The sequence below is a fragment of the Castanea sativa genome, chromosome 9 (genome assembly GCF_040712315.1).
Source record: "Castanea sativa cultivar Marrone di Chiusa Pesio chromosome 9, ASM4071231v1".
In the NCBI taxonomy this organism is placed as follows: domain Eukaryota; kingdom Viridiplantae; phylum Streptophyta; class Magnoliopsida; order Fagales; family Fagaceae; genus Castanea; species Castanea sativa.
In genome coordinates this window covers 423,130-442,556 of record NC_134021.1, presented here as the reverse complement: position 1 = coordinate 442,556, position 19,427 = coordinate 423,130, and the positions used below count along the sequence as shown (strand labels likewise).

Sequence of the window (19,427 nt, the reverse complement as noted above, 5' to 3'; positions counted from 1 at the left end):
AGGAAAGTGACACAGGATGATATTTGTGAAGAATGTGGAGTGGCTGAGGAGTCTTCGGGTCATTTGTTTTGGCATTGTGTTAGAGCCTAGGAGGTGTGGAAAGCTTCAAACCTTGGGCTAGAAGCTGATTTGGTAGGGATACATTAATTCATTGATTTGGTTTGGTATGCTCAGAATGTGAAGCAGATGGATGTTCAGGCGTTGGCTCGGCTATTCATGACTGCATGGGGTATTTGGTCTAACAAGAATGAAATTCAGACTGGTGGCTCTCGAAAGTCAGCTTCGTTGATTGCTAGGTGGACTTCGGACTACTTGGAAGAGTTTCAGTTGGCCAATCATACGGTTCAGATTATATCTCCAGAAGCAGAGCTTGGGTGGTCACTTCCTCATCTTTCCTGTTTTAAAGTAAATGTGGATGGTGCTATTTTTGAAAATCCGTGTTCCGTGGGAATTGGTGCAGTTGTTCGTGATTATTTAGGGTCAGTCCGTGCGGCTCTGAGCATGAAGATATGTGCTCTGCTTGGGCCTCTTGAAACTGAAGCTAAGGCGATGGAGGAAGGTCTGAGGTTTGCGTGGGACAAAGGCTTTTGAACTGCAGAATTTGAAGGCGACTCTTTGGTGGTTTATCAATCGTTGACTGGTTTAGCCACTCCACCAGTAAGCATTTCGAGCATCATTGCAGGAGCTTTGTTACAGGCGTCAAAGTTTAATGAGTGTAACTTTTCTTTTACCCAGAGGACTAGTAATAAGGTTGCCCATGGGTTAGCTCAATATGCTAGGCACTTGTTGGATTCTTGTATTTGGGTTAGCTCAATATGCTAGGCACTTGTTGGATTCTTGTATTTGAGTGGAGGAAACTCCAAGTTTCATCGAGAACTTAGTGTCTCAAGATGTATTATTTTTATCTTCTTCTTAATAATATGACGTTTGTTTGCATTAAAAAAAAAATTCTATATGCCCATATGTTAATTTAGAAGGTAAAGTGGATATTATAAATTAATTTTGAATTTAGGAAGGGAGGAGATTGAGGGATTTGAATCTTAAACTTCTTTACTGAAAATATTAAAAGTGTTAGTTTAGTTACAAGATTTTTTTGCGCTAAATTTTATACTGTAGTTAATAGCTCTCTCTCTCTCTCTCTCTCTCTCTCTCTCACATGAGTAATCTAAAGAAATCCATTTAAAGGACACATTGTAGCCATTATTTTTGCATGTAGGTAATTTTTCACACCATAAAGAGGAAATAGTGTGAGGAGAGTAAAAGCTTATCTAGACTTTATAATGATGTAATAAAAGTTTTTGCCTACCGACCCCAATTATTATTTTTTAACATACCATTTACATATTTTATGTTTGATAAAAACACTCTCATATAAATAGTTAAGTTGCTAAAAGTCCTGTAACTTAACTAATATCTTTTGTGTTTTTAATAGAAACATTTAGGATTCAAATATCATTCTCTTAACTATCGAATTATCAAATACATATAAGTTTAGTATTATTTACAAATACAGACTTGATTTGTGTCATTGAATATTATATTTTGTTTTTATTAATTTGTTCATATATTATTTTCTGAATTATGTGAGTTGTGACCTTTTTGGATAGGGACTCATATGGCACGTAATTGCCCTTTACTTTCAGGTTGGGCAAAGGATGGGACAAAGTTACTCTTCTTAGTCTTCTACAAGGTAAGGGCAAGGCACCCATGATCTAGCCATGCCCCGTTTTAGGTTGCCATCTCTACTCTCTTGATGTGATTTTAGCATTTTTTATAGTTTGCAAATTTTCATGATAACAAGCTACAAACTAAAATTGTGCTCAATCCTAGACAAAAAAGAGTGATTATATTTAGACGAACAAAATCATATATGGTGTAATTTTTATTAACATTATACTACTCATTAACTTTTTATTAATGTTATACCATTCATTAACTTTTAATTAGGTTAATATTTTAAACACCAATTATTGAATTACACAATTTTATTATCCTTATATTATATTTAATTTTAATAAAATGTTATTTCCAATAAATTTTCTTTTATTTTTATTTTTTACAAATTCATTGTTGGACTATAAGGCACCTACTACAAAAATGATGATGAAACAAAGGCTCGTCAGTTGTAGTGAGTTCGTCCAGATGGAGCCAGATGTTTGCTTGCATCGTGGTGGTAGTAACGATTCCCTAAAATGGTCACCGGTGTGGTGCCTGCCACAACACCTCCGATGCCAAAGTCTGTACAAGGGGGTTTATATCAACAGGTAAGAATAATTTAGTATATCTTGTAATTGTATCCGTACCTTGTGTTGGCAATGTGAGGGCTTTATATATGTTGCTCTGGATTCTAGCCGTTGTGGTTGATATTGTGATGTTAATGCCTTTCTTGATAACGCTTCCTGCTGAGTAATGGGGTTTTAATATGCCCTCAACGGTCTGTCCAGCTGGTTTTGTAACCATCCTGGACATTATTGACGACATTGAATGATCCTGATATCCTCGTCGGTGACGTGGACACTTGCTTAGGCTCGTCTCTGAGAGCGGTCTCGTCTATAGTTGATTTCGCCAGTCCCATCAAATGACATTAATCATCAAATCATGTAAAAAATTAATTTTTGTAGTAGGCAGCTTCCTTGTATTAATTTATTAATTTGAAATTCCAAATACCTTACAATTATCCCTTAATCAAGTGTAGGGTTGTCCACGGGTCGGGCGGATTGGGTTTGGGGTCAAGCTATCACTCGACCCGCTTAAGTCGGGTGAACAGATTTCTCATCCGTTGTTGACCGAATGGTTGGTCGAAACCGTTTATCTCGGTTCTTCAGTTTGGCAGGTCGGATTCATCGGGTGATCGGTTTGAAGGAAAAGAACAAAAAGAGAGGGAAAATCAAGCAAAGAAAAAAGCTTGAAATGGAGAAAGAGAGAGAAATCAAACATAAAAAATAGAAAAAACCAAATATCTATGAGCTTGGAACGGAGATAAAGAGAGAAGTGAGAGTTTGAAATTATACTTGAGAGAGAGGAGACCCAACACATGGTAACAAACAGAAAGCGAAACTCGTCGGCAAACAAGAAGAGAAACTCGTCGACAATGGTGATGGATCGTAAGGAAGAGTCAAGCTACGGTTTTAATTTTAAAGAGAAATTCTGAGGTGTGGATTGGGAATATGGGAGTCATTAATATTATTGTTTTCTTTTGGTTTATGTTAAAAAAGCAAAACAAAATGATTCCCTGCATCAAGGAGCAGTGCATTTTGCTAATCCGCTCAGTTCACAGATTCAAACTGACAGAAGCAGTGATCAATCAGTTGCTATGTATCTAATTGAAGCACTACCTCACTATAATCAGCTCATGTGTTCAATACAATAGATGCTGCCACGTATGCAAGGATGTTAGGAAGCAAATTGGACACGTGTGTATGATGTGGAGTATAACTGTAACAAATTTCCCCTATTTTTTGGAAGTTAGTTATTTGACAGTTTCTTTCACTTGCTTTAGTCTCAGTATATATATGGCCCAAGGCTTGTATGTATTGTTACTTCATTCTTTTACTCTTTCATCAATAAAGGTTCATTTCTATTTAGATTGAGAGTATAAGAATTTTACATGGTATCAGAGCTTCAAGGTCCTTCAATGGCGTCCACTAAAGCAAAAAATCAATCCACTCATGCATCCCCTGATCCTGTCAATAATCAATCCACACACACAAACTCAAGTTCACCAAATGATTCAGCTTCCGTTACTCCTAATCCCTATTTCTTGAATTCCAGTGAGAATCCAGGAAACATTCTTGTTACACAACCTCTATTAGTAAAGAAGAATTATCAATCATGGTCAAGAGCTATGGTGCTTGCCCTCACTGCGAAGAAGAAGATTGGCTTTGTGAACGGAAAAGTCGTGAAGCCAGATCTTGAATCTCCTCTGTATGAAGATTGGGAGAGCTGCAACACTATGGTGCTTTCTTGGTTGATCAATTCTATGCACGTGGATGTCTCGAGTAGTATTATGTACTGTGAAACTGCAAGGGATATGCGAATTGAGCTCCAGAATGTGTTTTCATAAGGGAATGGACCTAAAATCTACAATTTGCAGAGTGAGATTTCTCAAATTCGTCAAAATCAGATGTCTGTGACTGAGTTTTATACCAAATTCAAGTGATTGTGGGATCAATTGCTGAATTATGAACCAATGCCCAAATGTTCTTGTGGAGCTATGAAGATTCTGATTAATTCGCATAACAAGGCCTATGTAATGAGATTTCTCATGGGATTGAATGAGAGCTTTGACACTGTTCGAAGTCAGATTCTTATGATGGATCCTTTTCCCTCAATGAGCAAGGTTTATTCACTGATTTTGCAAGAAGAATCTCATAAGAATGTAGGCCATGGAGGTTCTGGTTCTTCTCAGTTTGATACAATGGCAATGTATGCCAATTTTAAGGGAAACTCTAAAGGAAATGGAAAAAAGGATAGGCCTTTTTGTACCCACTGTAACATGTCAGGGCATACGATTGAAAAATGCTACAAATTGCATGGCTATCCACCTGGTTACAAGCCCAAAGGCAAACCAATAGCCAATGCAAATCAAGCCTCTTTCAATCCTGGAAATGGTATTTTGAATACTGAGAATCGGTGCCCTATTTCTAGAGCACAGTGTGAGAAGTTGTTGGCCTTTCTCAACTCAAGAACCACTGGCACAAGGAATACTCTTGGTGATACACATCATGCTGCAAATGCAAGCATTTCTTGTATGACTACTGGTGTGGAAGGAGTCTCTAGTGAAGGTTCTAGTTTGGTGGGCTCTTCTTCACAATCACAGATCAATACCTATCCTACTTTCAACCTTGCACTCATGTCAGGTAATCATTCCAATCATTTCTTTAACCCTACTTTTCAGCATTCCATTTTTTCTGCTAGAAAAGTTGATAGGACTGCCTTCAATAGGTCTGATTGGGTAATTGATACAGGAGCCACAGATCACATGGTGTATTCTGTGTCTTGTTTTACTTCTATCACTACTGTTTTGAACACTTTTGTTAATCTCCCAGATGGAGAGTTAGCCTTAGTAACACATATAGGAACTGTTGAAATCTCAGCAAAACTTGTTCTTCACAATGTTTTGTGTGTTCCCTCATTTACCTTTAATCTTCTTTCTATCAGTAATTTGGCTAAGTCAATTTCTTGCTATCTCATGTTCTTTGGAACTCTTTGCTTCATCCAGGACCTGGCTCATTGGAGCACAATTGGTCTGGGTAAGGAGTACAAAGGATTATATCTGCTGGAAGAGAGCATCTCAGCCTCATCAAACTGTTTTCCTAATTTTCATTTTGTCAATAATGTTCATGCTGTCAATAATGTTCATGTCCAGCCACATATTTGGCATTTCAGATTAGGACACTTGTCAAATGCAAAATTGGCATTGTTGAAACATAATGATGTACCACTTTTCAATGCAAATAAAATGGTTGCTTGTGAAATTTGTCCTTTAGCCAAGCAAAAGAAATTACCCTTCAGTTCTAGTTCTCACATTTCTAGTCATTGCTTTGATTTGATTCACTGTGACTTATGGGGACCCTTTTCAGTTTCTACCATTAATGGTTGCAAATATTTCTTAACAATTGTAGATGACTGTTCAAGATGCACTTGGGTTTATCTCCTTAAACATAAATCCCAAACTCAAGCCATCTTGGAACAATTTTGCATCATGATAGAAACACAATTTTCAAGAAAGGTTAAATGCATTAAGACAAATAATGGGACTGAATTCATCATGTCTACATTTTTTTCTCAAAGGGGTATCTTGCACCAATTAAGTTGTGTTGAAACCCCTCAACAAAATGCTATAGTTGAGAGGAAACATTAGCATCTCTTAAATGTTGCAAGAGCACTTAGATTTCAATCCAACCTACCTTTGCATTTGTGGGGGCCTTGCATTCTTACAGCCACTTACTTGATTAATAGAACCCCATCTTCTGTTTTAGGCCATAAAACTCCTTTTGAGGTTTTTTTTGGTCAAGTTCCAACTTACACTCATTTAAAAGTTTTTGGCTGTCTATGCTATGCATCTACCCTTTCTCAAAATAGGACTAAATTTGATCCAAGAGCATCTAAATGTGTCTTCTTGGGTTATCCTATTGGGGTTAAGGGTTACAAGGTCATGAATATGTCCACCAAAGTTGTTTTTGTTTCCAGGGATGTATACTTTCATGAAATTTTTTTTCCTTTTGTCACTGCTGTAAAAGATTTTTCTGATCCTTTTCTTACTGAGGTTGATGCTCCTATTTCTGATATGGATCCTTTTGTCACTCCTGTTAGCATACCAGATGCTCCTGTTGAGTCGTCTCCTCCTTGTCCTTCCTTGCTTTCACCTTCAAATTCTTGTTCCACTCCTTTACCTAGTCCACCCAATCCTCCTTGCTTACCTTCTCTTCCCTCCAATTTCCTTGATATTGCTGTTTCTGTTCCTAACATTCCTAGTGCGAATCAGCCACCACCCAGAAGGTCCACTAGAGCTCACAAAGCTCTAGTATATCTACAGGATTTTGCTTGCAATTCAGCTGCTGTATCATCTTCATCTGCCCCTTCCCATGCCTCAGGGACTCCTTATGACATTGCAGATTGTCTCACTTATTGTCATTTGGATCCTACTTATCAATCCTATCTCATGATTGCCAGTCATGGTCATCAAGCCCCACAATATTTTCATCAAGCTGTTCAAGACCCTCTTTGGAGGGAGGCTATGGATAAAGAGATTCAAGCCTTAGAACAGACTCATACTTGGGTGCTTACTCCTTTGCCACTAGGTAAAAGACCTATTGGATGTAAATGGGTATATAGAGTGAAGTTGAATCCTGATGGGACTGTAGAAAGGTATAAAGCAAGGTTGGTTGCTAAAGGCTATACCCAAAGGGAAGGTCTTGATTTTTTGGAGGTTTTTAGTCTTGTTGCTAAGATTGTATCCGTGAGGGTTTTGATTGATCTTGCTTTAGCCAAAGGGTGGCCTTTGCATCAGCTAGACATAAACAATGCTTTTCTTCATGGTGAGCTTGATAAGGAGGTGTACATGGACTTGCCTCCTGGTTTTCACAGTAAGGGGGAGTCTCCTAGTTCCACTTCTTCTACTCCTTTAGTATGCAAATTGGTCAAGTCTCTATATGGTCTCAAACAAGCTTCAAGATAGTGGAATGCCAAGCTTTCTGACATTATTATGCAGCTTGGTTTCAAACAGTCCCAAGCAGATCATTCTTTGTTTGTTCATGCTGATGGTTCTTCCTTTACTGCATTATTGGTCTATGTAGATGATATGATAATCATAGGTAATGACTCAGCTTGTGTTGCAAAGTTAAAGTCATTATTAGACCAGGAATTTGGAATCAAAGATCTTGGTTCCCTCAAATATTTTTTGGGATTGGAGATTGCAAGAAGTGCTAAAGCTATTAGCATTAACCAAAGAAAGTATGCTCTTGAAGTTTTAAAAGAGGCAGGAATGCTTGGTTGCAAACTTGTCAAGACACCAATGGAGCAACAATTAAAGCTATCTAAGGCAGATGGAGAGTTAATTAAAGATGTAAGGCAGTATAGGAGGTTAATAGGAAAATTGATGTACTTGACTTTGAGCAGACCTGATATAGCTTATGCAGTCCATAGGCTTACTCAATTTCTAGCTCAACCTCGAATTCCACACATGAAGGCAACTGCCAGAATCCTTCAATACATCAAAGGAACTCCAAGGCAGGGGGTATTCTTCCCTGTTGAATCAGACTTGCAGCTAAAGGCATTTTGTGATGTAGATTGGGCAGGCTGCCCTGACACAAGAAAATCCATGATTGGTTATTGTGTCTTCCTAGGGGATTCTTTGATTTCTTAGAGGGCTAAAAAGCAAGATATAGTGTCTAGATCTTCTGTTGAAGCAGAGTATAGATCAATGGACACTACCACTTGTGAAGTAACTTGGTTGCTTTACTTGTTGAGAGACTTGCACATTCCACATGAGAGACCAGTGCTGCTATACTGTGACAACCAGGCAGCCATACATATCTCTGCAAATCCTATATTTCATGAGAGGTCAAAGCATATAGAAGCAGACTGCCATATAGTGAGAAATAAAGTCTTGGATGGTACCGTCAAGATGTTTTATGTTTCTTCAAGGAATCAGCTGGCAAGCATATTTACAAAAGCACTTGGGGTTGAACAATTCTCAAAGTTGTTAGCAAGGCTAGGAATCATCAACATCTTTGCTCCTAAAATACAGTATCCAGAGTATGCAAAACACAATCAAGAAGCAAGAGCTTTGCTCTTGAGGGGGAGTGTTAAAATAGCAAAACAAAATGATTCCCTGCATCAAGGAGCAGTGCATTTTGCTAATCCGCTCAGCTCACAGATTCAAAGTGACAGAAGCAGTGATCAATCAGTTGCTATGGATCTAATTGAAGCACTACCTCACTGTGATTAGCTCGTGTTCAATACAATAGATGCTGCCACGTATGCAAGGATGTTAGGAAGCAAATTGGACACGTGTGTATGATGTGGAGTATAACTATAACCGATTTCCCCTGTTTTTAGAGCACTTGTAGCAGTGGAGCTAAATAGTTATATAGCTATTTTTGCTCCACCAAAACACCAAAAAGAAGCATGCAGCAATGGAGCTAAATTTATATTTTTTTAGCTCATTGCTACAGTGCACATCTATCTATAGATGTGCACTGTTCATGAGAGCTAAAAAAAAAAAAAAATTTTTTTATTTTGTGTTCACGTTATCTTTTTATTGTGGTGTTTTTATTGTAGTGAGATGTATTATTTTATTATGGTAGATATATTATTTTATTGTGATGTTTATATTATTTTATTGTGTTGAAAGTTAAAATAGATCCACTACTGTAGTATGTGTGTAAGTAAAATAGATAAAATAATTTTTAATAGAGCTAAATTGCTAACTTTTTAACTCCACTGCTGTGAATGCTCTTAAAAAGTTAGTTATTTTGACCGTTTCTTTCACATGCTTTAGTCTCGGTATATATATGACTCAAGGCTTGTATGCATTGTTACTTCCATTCTTTTACTCTTTCATCAATAAAGGTTCATTTCTATTTAGATTGAGCGTGTAAGAATTTTACAGTTTATAAAGGTGAAATTGCATTGAGCCCAACAACTAATATAGGACAAAGCCATTAATGCTCACGGGAATAGCTATTGCTTAACATTGATTCCAAAGTTCAAACTGACGTGGATAGCTAATCTGCCGACCAACATTGATTCAAACAATTTTTTTATAGTTAATTTTGTGTTTAATTTGTGGTGAATAGCTACTGACATGACAACTTATAGTTTTTTTTTTTTTTTGATGGGATGACAACTTATAGTTAATTTGTGGTGAATAGCTACTGCCCACTGACTTGACAAAACACAAAAGTCTATTCCACTATGGAAAAACTTAACTGCCCAAGTGAAAGTGAAATTAAATATGCAGATGGTACAATAGTTTCGGTCGGGTCGATTGCTACAGTTTTCAGACTTTTAAACTGTCACTTGAACCGATACTTCGAGTTTTGTAGTAATTAGACCCGCATCCGACTGACTTAGGTATTTGGAACCGACCATGGGGCTTCGGGTCGGGCGGATCTGATCGGTTTGGTCGGGTCATCCAACCAGTTTGACAGCCCTAATCAGATGTTAATAATTATTTATTCTAAGGGGTCTTCTTGCCTAGGTGATTTAGAATGGACGATTTTGAGGATTAGCTTCTTTTTTTTTTTTTGTTAGCTTATTGGTTTATGTCTAGTTTTTTTAAAGACTCACTTATTCTATGTAAAAATTATGTAAAAATTTTCTATCAACTTCAAGCAAATAAACTAATCCAAGTGCAAATGTTAACCTCCTGAAGGAAGATCATATTCACAACACAAGAAAAGGCAAGATTGTCAAAGGGCCAATAATAGAAGATGCTAATAGACCCATGATGACTGTTTCACTGGCAGGCGATAACACGCATAAATCCAGGCTTCTAACCTCAAGATCGCTCTAGGAATAAAAAGTGTTTTATACAAAGCTTCAGGAACCTGAGCATTTAGAGCTAATAAGCCGGTTACAGTAGTTTTGTTCAACATAGCTATTTATGAGGTCAAATAACAGCGTTTTGAACTAAAACTTTGAAGTTTGAATGAGGAAACACTGTCCTAGACAAAGTATATTGGCCATCAAAAATCAGAAACGGGTGGTGATTTGAGCAAAAAGAGCCTTAAAATCCTTTGTTGGTGTACCCGCTCCCTCAGGCTTTGAGGACAAATCAAACGCCTTAAACTTGGCCTCCTCAAATTGTAGTGCCTGTTGAAAAAAAAAATGATGCATTCTAAGTAAATAATGTAAGGCACACAACCATAAGATCAAATGCTGCTTTAAGGGCATTGAGTACGAAGACTCAGAAAAACCATGTATTTGGAGAAATGCAACTATAAACAATACCTGAAGGCAGACTTCTGCAACATCAGCCCTTGCGATGGTTCTTGTGTCTGTCTTAAGAAGCTCATCATCCTTTCCAATAAGTAATTCTCGGATACCTCCTTCTTTATCTTGCAGGCCTCCAGCCCTAACTCAACCATATTGGTGGCCAATGTCAATTAACAAGTAGCAACAGGATAATAAAATAGTGACAAATTTTCAAAATTACTTTTGAAACTACTAATCCATGGAAGAATAACTGATTTATTCAAAAGTTCAAAGATAAATTTTGGCCCTTAGAAAACCTATATAATTATGAAAAGGTTTCGTTAACTCAATTTGGAACTTCAATGAAGACTTCCAAATATACACATGCCAAATAGTTTTTCTCCATCACAGTGAATTGAAGATGTAAATATTGGAGCCAAATTGCCAAACAGGAATTACTAAAACAATGAACATGGTATTTTTGCAAGAAGCCATTTATTTTTGAGCTACAGACTCCAATATTGACTTTAATACAGATTGTCAGTGTTATGTCCGTAAAATAGATTATAGAATTCAAGGCTTCAGTTTTTTAGACTTCAGAGGAAAATTGGGAGTCTAACTACAAAACCTTCATTTTTACAGATTATTTGACCACAATGAGAGAGAGATTCTCGATGCAAAACAATGTGTAGAAACTGACGTGGGTGTGCAACTATTTGATATGGTGGTGATGAAATGCAGAAATGACTATTGAATGGAAGCTTGCTCAATGCTCTAATTGGTGGCAAATTTAGACATAAGGATGCTGGTTGCCTGAAGAAGGGAAGAAGACAAAAATGAATCCCTAGGGGAACTAAAATGAGATAGAGAAGGTAACGCTGGAACTTTATAAATAAATGAAAAATTAGAAGGAAAAAAAAACCAAAAAAAAAAAAAATAGAGAGGAAAGCATCTAGGTGCAAGAGTTTGCAACCAAATTCGGATAGGCTTAGGAGGACAGGTTATAAGGAACATTGGGAGCTAGTTGAATTTTTCAGTTTAAGTTGAGATGAGATGAAGGCTGGATAAAGACCAGGTCATCAAGTTGAAACAAAAGAGGGGGAAGGGGGTTGTTTCAGGGTTGAGCTGGCATCAATGGAGAAGGAAATACAATAGAAATAATTTGGATAAAGGCAGATCAAAATTACTTGAACGGCTGACACCTCAGAACATTATAAGGGAAGCAAACAAAAAAATAAAGGGTGGCTACAAGGCATAAGTGAATAAAATGCATTAGGTGTTGTCCAAAAACTTTGGAAGGAAAAGACAGGTCACTGTACATCTAAAAGAGATGTGTAAGTCCTTTATGACATAATAGATGAAATGACTATCATCCATGTATACTTGCTTGAATGCAATGGGAAAAAGATTGTCAAATAGCATAACTTAATACTGTTTATCCCCACTTAGTAGAAATTTACATTGTCAATTTCATCCAGGCATCATATAGGTGAAAATACCGACTACAGTGGGTCTTTTATTTTTCCTCTATAAATTATAAGTCGACTATATTGTTTATAGTATTTCATATGACACTGAAAAAATAAACATGGATAGTAAAGACTAACAAGGTACCTTATAATTGTGTATGGAACACCAGAGTCAGCCAAATACTGCTCAGCCTTTCTCTTCCAAACCTATATTGTGGTAAACAAGATTAAGCATTTTGCCTAGCACTATGTTTTTATTAAGTATAATATTAGTGAAGAACAAATAACTAAAGAAATGAAAACAAAGCATAAGAAAAAAGGTCAATTTGAATTTGAAATATAAAGGGATCACGAACCAATATATTGCCGTTACCCAAGCTGTTCAAGGGATTATTTAGATCTGTTCCACCCATAGAGCCAACCAACACAATTTGCTTCACTCCCGCAGCCTTAGCTGTCATAGAAACCATATAACTCAGAAAAACAAAGACTGCTGTAAATAGAATTCGACTAAGTAGAAAGGAGGAAAGCAAATACTCCACCAGCATCTATTTGATTTTTCTGCCCAATCCAATCAACCTAAGAAGCAAAAACATTACATCAACAATAGAAAGAAAAACAAAGATAAAAAACATAACACAATACAAAGATTATGAAATGTAGAAATGACCTGTTCAGGATATGCTCCATCTTCAAAGTAGAACTCGGGTCTTCCACCTTTGCTTGGGTCAAAACCAGGCTTCATCTTTGGCACAGCGCTTGTCAGAATTACAAGAGCATCAATACCTTGGATTGCAGGAACTAGGCTGCCAGCATCCCTTATATCCCCAACAAAAACATCATCTGCTCCACCAATTTTCTCCTTGCTCTCTTCTGTTCTGACCAGACCTCTTGCAACATACTGCTCTGACCTCTCCTTTAACTTCTTATAAACAATTTGACCTACCAAAATTTAACAAATTAAAACCCTGTCAATTGGAAACTCTTCCTTAATAGGAAGAAAGAGCAAGATATCTGCTTTCTCATCTACATTTCTATTTCAATTAAAAAAACCCATTGAAAATCCAAGATTAAATAAAGCGACCCAATCACCCAATCAAAAATCAAAGGGTCAGTAAAAATTCATAGCAACTAGCTACTGAATCAGTAGAAATACAAATTGTGTTTATTACAAGAATTCATTTAGAACCCAAGGGAATGTCCCACTAAAATTCAATGGGGGTGACTTCCATTTCTTCAAAACCCCTTTTCTATATTAACAATTTCACCATCAAGCCTGGGGTAAATCGCAATATAACTATCTAATTTACATTGTTGAGTATACACTCGTGATTAGATGGAATAAAATGATACAGTACAATATAATGTAATTGCACATAAACCCATATGGCTAAAGGCAATCCGTTTAACCCTCCAAATTTAATATACTTATTGCACCCACTTAAACACAAAGCACCATTTTTTAAATGATTATTTAAACAATTAAACCCTTTAACAAATCTACCAAAACCCCACTTCTTACAGACCAAAAAAAAAAAAAAGTGAAAAAGAAAGGGAGGGAATTAAACTAAACCTGTTCTGCCGCCAGCTCCAGTAATAAGAACAGTGCTTGGAGCCAAATCTGCCATTGCTGCTGATACCACTTTAACCCTTCTAAAACCCTTTGTGTCCTTCTTTTGCAGAAATGGTGAATAAGAAGAATTACTCGATATAATATAAGGAGAGAAAAGTGTGGAAGTTTCTGGAACCCTTGTAGATGGTGATGATAATGCCACCAAACTATGTCTATATTGTTTATGATATTGACTTGATTTGCATTTGCTTAATGAGGAGGAGAAGCTAGGTGTAGGGAAGCCCAATGGGACACGTGTAACGATAGCCATTGAGGAAAATAGTAAGTAGTAGTACGGACACTAATATGTGCTGTCCATTTTGCCGTCGGTGAGATTCAGAATTTCTTTAGTTCCGAGCTTTTTGGCTTGCTTTTTTTCCTCGTTGCCGTTAATCAGGTTAGGTTCGTTTGTTTTAGATTCTCGTCTTATCCCTACCTTATCTTAGCGAAGCAACTAGGAAGAGGAAGTCATGCCACGCTCTTTCGTTCCACGCTCTACTCTACGATAGGTTGATACGCATACGCTCTCTTTGTTTCCAAACTTCGAGAATAATTGCCAATTGTGTGTCGGCCTTCACATTTTTCTTAAATTTCAAGGCTTTTTTTTTTTGGTAAATATAAATGTTATAACTTTTTTTTTTTTTTGAGGATCTATAAATGTTATAACTTAAAACCATTAACTCCACATTTTTTTTAAATTTTTTTTTGAAACCATAAACCCTTTTTACAAACGGATGATGTGCTAATTAGTTATTAATGAGCAAAATAATGATATTATTGAAAATGCTCAAATAAAAATTAGTAAAAATTTGTCACATCAATAATTTATAAAAAATTTTTGAAATAGCTTATAGCCACAATATTATTTAATTTTTAAATTTTTTTTTTCTTCTCATTGTCACTATTATTTTGGTCGCTTCGATCTTTAAACAATTTATACATATTTTTTCCTATCATATGATGCTCCATCACTTATTGAAAGATGAAGGTCGGCTTTGCACGGTTTGGTAATTTTGGGAATCTTTTTTCCCCTTAATCTTTAACTTGAATATTTTTTTTAGAACTAATCTTTAACCTCAATTACAATAATACAGTGTCTCCTCTCCCACTCCCATCATGACACTATTAAACTCCACCCCCCCCCCCCCCCCCCTCGCATTTAGTGTACCTTATATTTGTGTTGAAGTTAACATTTATGGATTTTGCTTGAATATACATGACACGAAACTTCTAGATCCATTAAGTGAGCTAAACTCCACCAACTAAAGTTAAAAGACTAAAAATATCCATCTTCCATCTTCGTAAAACTTCAATTATCATACCAAATCCGAATATCATCTTCTAACAAATAACCTCTTCTCACTATTTCATCGATATCTCTCAGACTATTTTGAATCTGTGAATGAGGTTAATTTTTCCAGAAATTAGACATCCGGGGCTTCAATTTGAGCACAAGAACGAGACAATTCCGGTCAGAATTGAGTCAGATATGATTTTTTGAAGTTGGCCCTACAGGCTGTTACAGTAGCTACGGGAAAACAGAATTTTGACTTGCTCCTCACTCCTACCAATCTCTACATTTAATGCTCTAAATTTCTCCCAAGGCTAAAATGAGGTCTAGGTTCATGATTCTTTGTCAACCCTCATTAATGGCCTTCCATTCATATTTCCTCCACCACTACTATATAAACCCCCCTTCTCCTTCATTCCAAGACACACAAAAACCCTCTCTCTTCTCCTCACCTAACTCTTCTTTTCCTCCACCCTTAGGACCTCCCTCAAGAGTTTCTTCATCCACCATATAGATCTTGCATGAAGGTATAATCTCTTTCCCTAATTGTTTTTTTTTTTTTTTTGCCATGATGAGAGTTTAAGATTAAAGCATGATAATAATCATTTAAATTCCTTTGAATATGTTTGAATGTTCTTAATTGTTCTTATATGTTCTTCACATGTTCTTGGTTGTTCATCACATGTTCATGCATAGCACTAGTTTCAATCTTAAATCCACATCAAAAACAGGAAAAATATGTTTGTTTAATAATTCTTTTAAATTCTTGAATCTAGGATATTACAATCCACACACATTCACTAGAATTTATTTTTCAATCCAAATGAAATGTTTAATAAATTGAATTAGGGTTTATCACATGCACACACTTTAAATCCAACATGCAAATTGATTGATAATATATTGGATGATGTGATATGAATGTTGGCCACCATAATCTAGAAGATCGGTTTCACCGGGCAAGGTGGGTGCCTAACACCTTCCCACCTTGTAACATAGCCTCCGAACTTAAATCAAGGGTTAGTAGATCAAATGCTTATCTATGCAATTTTCAATTTTTAGATTGTAACTAGGAAATAAAGCCATGTACTTTATCTTAGATTGTATCTAGGACCAAAGTCATGTAATTTTCCTATGATCAATATAAATTCAATTGAAAATTAATAAAACGGAGAATTTTTCAATTTTGGTTTTCTTATTTTTCCAATAATTAAATAAGTGGCGACACCATTGTAAAACCCTTAATCTAAAGGGGAAAATATAACTAGTCAAACCTCCATTTTGAGAGGCAATAACACGACTCCACCCATTCACATGGGTTTGGCCCAACACCATATAAAAGAGGCCAGGGGCGCAATCTCTCACAACAAGTTACACAAGCATTAAGCAAAGTCTGTTCAAGCAATTTGTGACCGGAGACAAAGTTTGCCCTAGTTCATCTCTTTGTGAAGAAACTATTGTGTCTTTGCACCATAGAGTTTTGTAACCAAGCATCTTCTTGTTCTTCATTGTGAGGATGAACTGAAGAACTTTGCAGCCACCATCTTTCTTAAGTTGGTGATTGAAGTCGTGTACTGGGATCCGCGCAATAGGTTAGTCACATACTGGGAGCCGTGCATTGAAAATGAGAGATTGTCACTACAGAACAAGTCCAACTGGGTATTGGGGTAAGGGTTCAACTGTAGATTAGTAGACGGTACTGAGATTCCTTTACTTGTAACCACTTATTGTGATAATAGTGGGTTCTCGAGAGTGGTGACCTTAAAATCACCCGGTGGGGTTTTTGCCTTGGAGGTTTTCCTCATTCGTAAACAAATCACTGTGTCAAATTTATTTTCCGTTGCACTTTAGTTTATTGGTGATTTGTTTGTGCTACCACGCGTTTGCATGTTAATTTGATTAATTAATAAACGTGGTTAATTAATCAACTTAATCCATCACAAGGGGTTAATACGTTTTTGGCCTCTCAAATTTGAAGGAAAATTCCTCAAGGGTTAGTAGATCAAATGCTTATCCATGTAATTTTTAATTTTTAGATTGTAACTAGGAAACAAAGCCATGTACTTTATCTTAGATTGTATCTAGGACTAAAGCCATGTAATTTTCCTATGATCAATGTAAATTCAATTGAAAATTAATAAAACGAGGAATTTTTCAATTTTAGTTTTCTTATTTTTCCAATAATTAAATAAGTGGCGACACCATTATAAAACCCTTAATCTAAAGGGGAAAATATAACTAGTCAAACCTCTATTTTGAGAGGTAATAACACAACTCCACCCATTCACGAGGGTTTGGCCCAACACCATATAAAAGAGGCCGGGGGCGCGGTCTCTCACAACAAGTTACACAAGCATTGAGTAAAGTCTGTTCAAGCAATTTGTGACCGGAGACAAAGTTTGCCCTAGTTCATCTCTTTGTGAAGAAGCTGCTGTGTTTTTGCACGATAAAGTTTTGTAACCAAGCATCTTCTTGTTCTTCATTGTGAGGATGAACTGAAGAACTTTGCAGCCACCATCTTTCTCAAGTTGGTGATTGAAGTCACGTACTAGGATCCGCGTAATTAGTTAGTCACGTACTGGGAGCCGTGCATTGAAAATGAGAGATTGTCACTACAAAACAAGTCCAATTGGGTATTGGGGTAAGGGTTCAACTGTAGGTTGGTAGAAGGTACTTGGATTCTTTTACTTGTAACAGCTTGTTGTGATAATAGTGGATTATTGGGAGTGGCGACTTTAAAATCATCTGGTGGGGTTTTTGCCTTGGAGGTTTTCCCCATTCGTAAATAAATCACCGTGTCAAATTTATTTTCCGCTGCACTTTAGTTTATTGGTGATTTGTTTGTGCTATCACACGTTTGCATGTTAATTTGATTAATTAATAAACTTGGCTAATTAATCAACATAATCCATCACAAATTGTCAATATGTTTTTGGCCTATCAAATTTGAAGGAAAATTCCTACTTTGATTTGAAAATGTAGGAATGAGCATTGATTTTGAGGGAGTAAGAGTGCTTTTTTGGACTTAGATATGACTCTTTATTTTGGCAGAGTGTCAGTAGAGTTTTCTTTCTAAGTTTTTGTAATTTTTTTCACATGAGAAACCTATATTTATAGGCAACTCAACGGTCTTTAATTTAGAATTTTCATTTAGCATTTGTTGAGAGTTAATTACATATTTTATATTTAAATTTGAATTTAATTTTGGTCTTGCATTTAATAAGAATATTACATGTGCATATTTTCTTCTAACGTTGCTAAATGACTATTCAATACTAATAAAAATGAATTAGACAAATACCAGAGTCATAAAGTTTTCTCCCTAGCTCTCTGCAGTTTTGGAAAGTAAAACCAACTTGCGTTTTCTCATGTAAGATTCAAACCTCTGAGATTTGAGTATCAAATTGTAATAGGGGATTTTTATTTTTTATGTATAGCTCTTGTCACAATCAATCCATTCTTATCTCATAATTTTTTTCATACCTTCATTCCTTCTTTTCCTTTCATTTCCTTATTACCCAATTTTTTATTTTATTTTATTTTTAAATCCAATATGGATGCTTCATTGGAGGAGTTATGGAAAAAGTTTTACCTTTCTGAAGAAGAAAAAGAGCTCTTGGCTTAGCTCTTAGGATGCGGCTCTCTCTAAACAACAAGTCTAATTTAGTCCTCTATTCAAGCTACAAACCAACAAAGATTTTAACGAGGCTTGTTAAATCTACACTTCAACAACTTTGGCGCTGCTCACATGGTGTAACTATTAAAAAAGTTGGAAATAATTTATTTCTAGCTATCTTTGCCAAGGAGGAGAAGTGGAGAACATTATTGAAGTTCAAGATAGAAGCCCTTGATCTTTTGGTAAAAGACTTATTTTATTGAAGTGTTTCAACGGTGATCTCAACTCTAATAATGTTATTTTCCAACGTTCTCCTTTTTGGATTTAGGTGTTTAACATTCCTATTAAAATTATGAACATAGCTGTTGGTACTCGCATTGCTAATGAGATCAATACTTGTCTTATAGTTGATGCCCCTAAGAAAGGTCTAGCTTGGGGACCCTTTCTTCGTACTTGGGTGGATATTGATATCACAAAACCTTTTTATGAGAGGAAAAATGGTTCATATTGAAGATGTATAAGAAGGGAGTGTCTTTTTCAAATACAAGAGGCTACCTATCTTTTGCCATCATTGTGGTATGCTTGGTCACCAAGATCGTGAATGTCAAAAAACTAGAGAAGCTTGTCTTTCGTCAGATGATGATGATTTTCAATTTGGTCCATGACTTCGTCCTATGGCTCCAAAATTTAGTTACACGAAGAGTAATTTTAGCCAATCCAAACCAAGAGAGGAAGACAATGATGGACAGTGCCGGCTGAATGTTAGAGCATGAAAGGCAGTCGCCTAAGGCCCCAAGTAAAAAAAAGGCACTCAAATTTTAACCAATAGGGTTATTTATAATCAATAAATAAAATAATATTTTTTTACCAGATAAAAAACAAATAAAAATGAGAGAAAAATGCAACATTCACAATATTTTTCACAACATTTTTACAACTAATGTTAAGTGGTAGGTTGTTATTGATTACAAAAAAATAATTATAGTGATATTTTCAAATAGAAAACAAAAAGCAAAT

General features: G+C 36.1%; 1 protein-coding gene across 1 annotated transcript; it reads right to left on the bottom strand.

Annotated features, from left to right (window-relative positions):
• Positions 1-10,018: 10,018 nt before the first annotated feature.
• Positions 10,019-14,026, bottom strand: LOC142610716 (uncharacterized protein At5g02240-like). Its single transcript, XM_075782633.1, has 7 exons — positions 13,465-14,026; positions 12,562-12,833; positions 12,434-12,470; positions 12,248-12,345; positions 12,037-12,098; positions 10,459-10,582; positions 10,019-10,320 (listed from the first exon to the last, which is right to left on the bottom strand). The coding sequence occupies exons 1-7, from the start codon at positions 13,772-13,774 to the stop codon at positions 10,201-10,203; spliced, it is 1,023 nt and encodes a 340-aa protein (XP_075638748.1). The 5' UTR covers positions 13,775-14,026; the 3' UTR covers positions 10,019-10,200.
• Between the last annotated feature and the right edge of the window lie 5,401 nt (positions 14,027-19,427).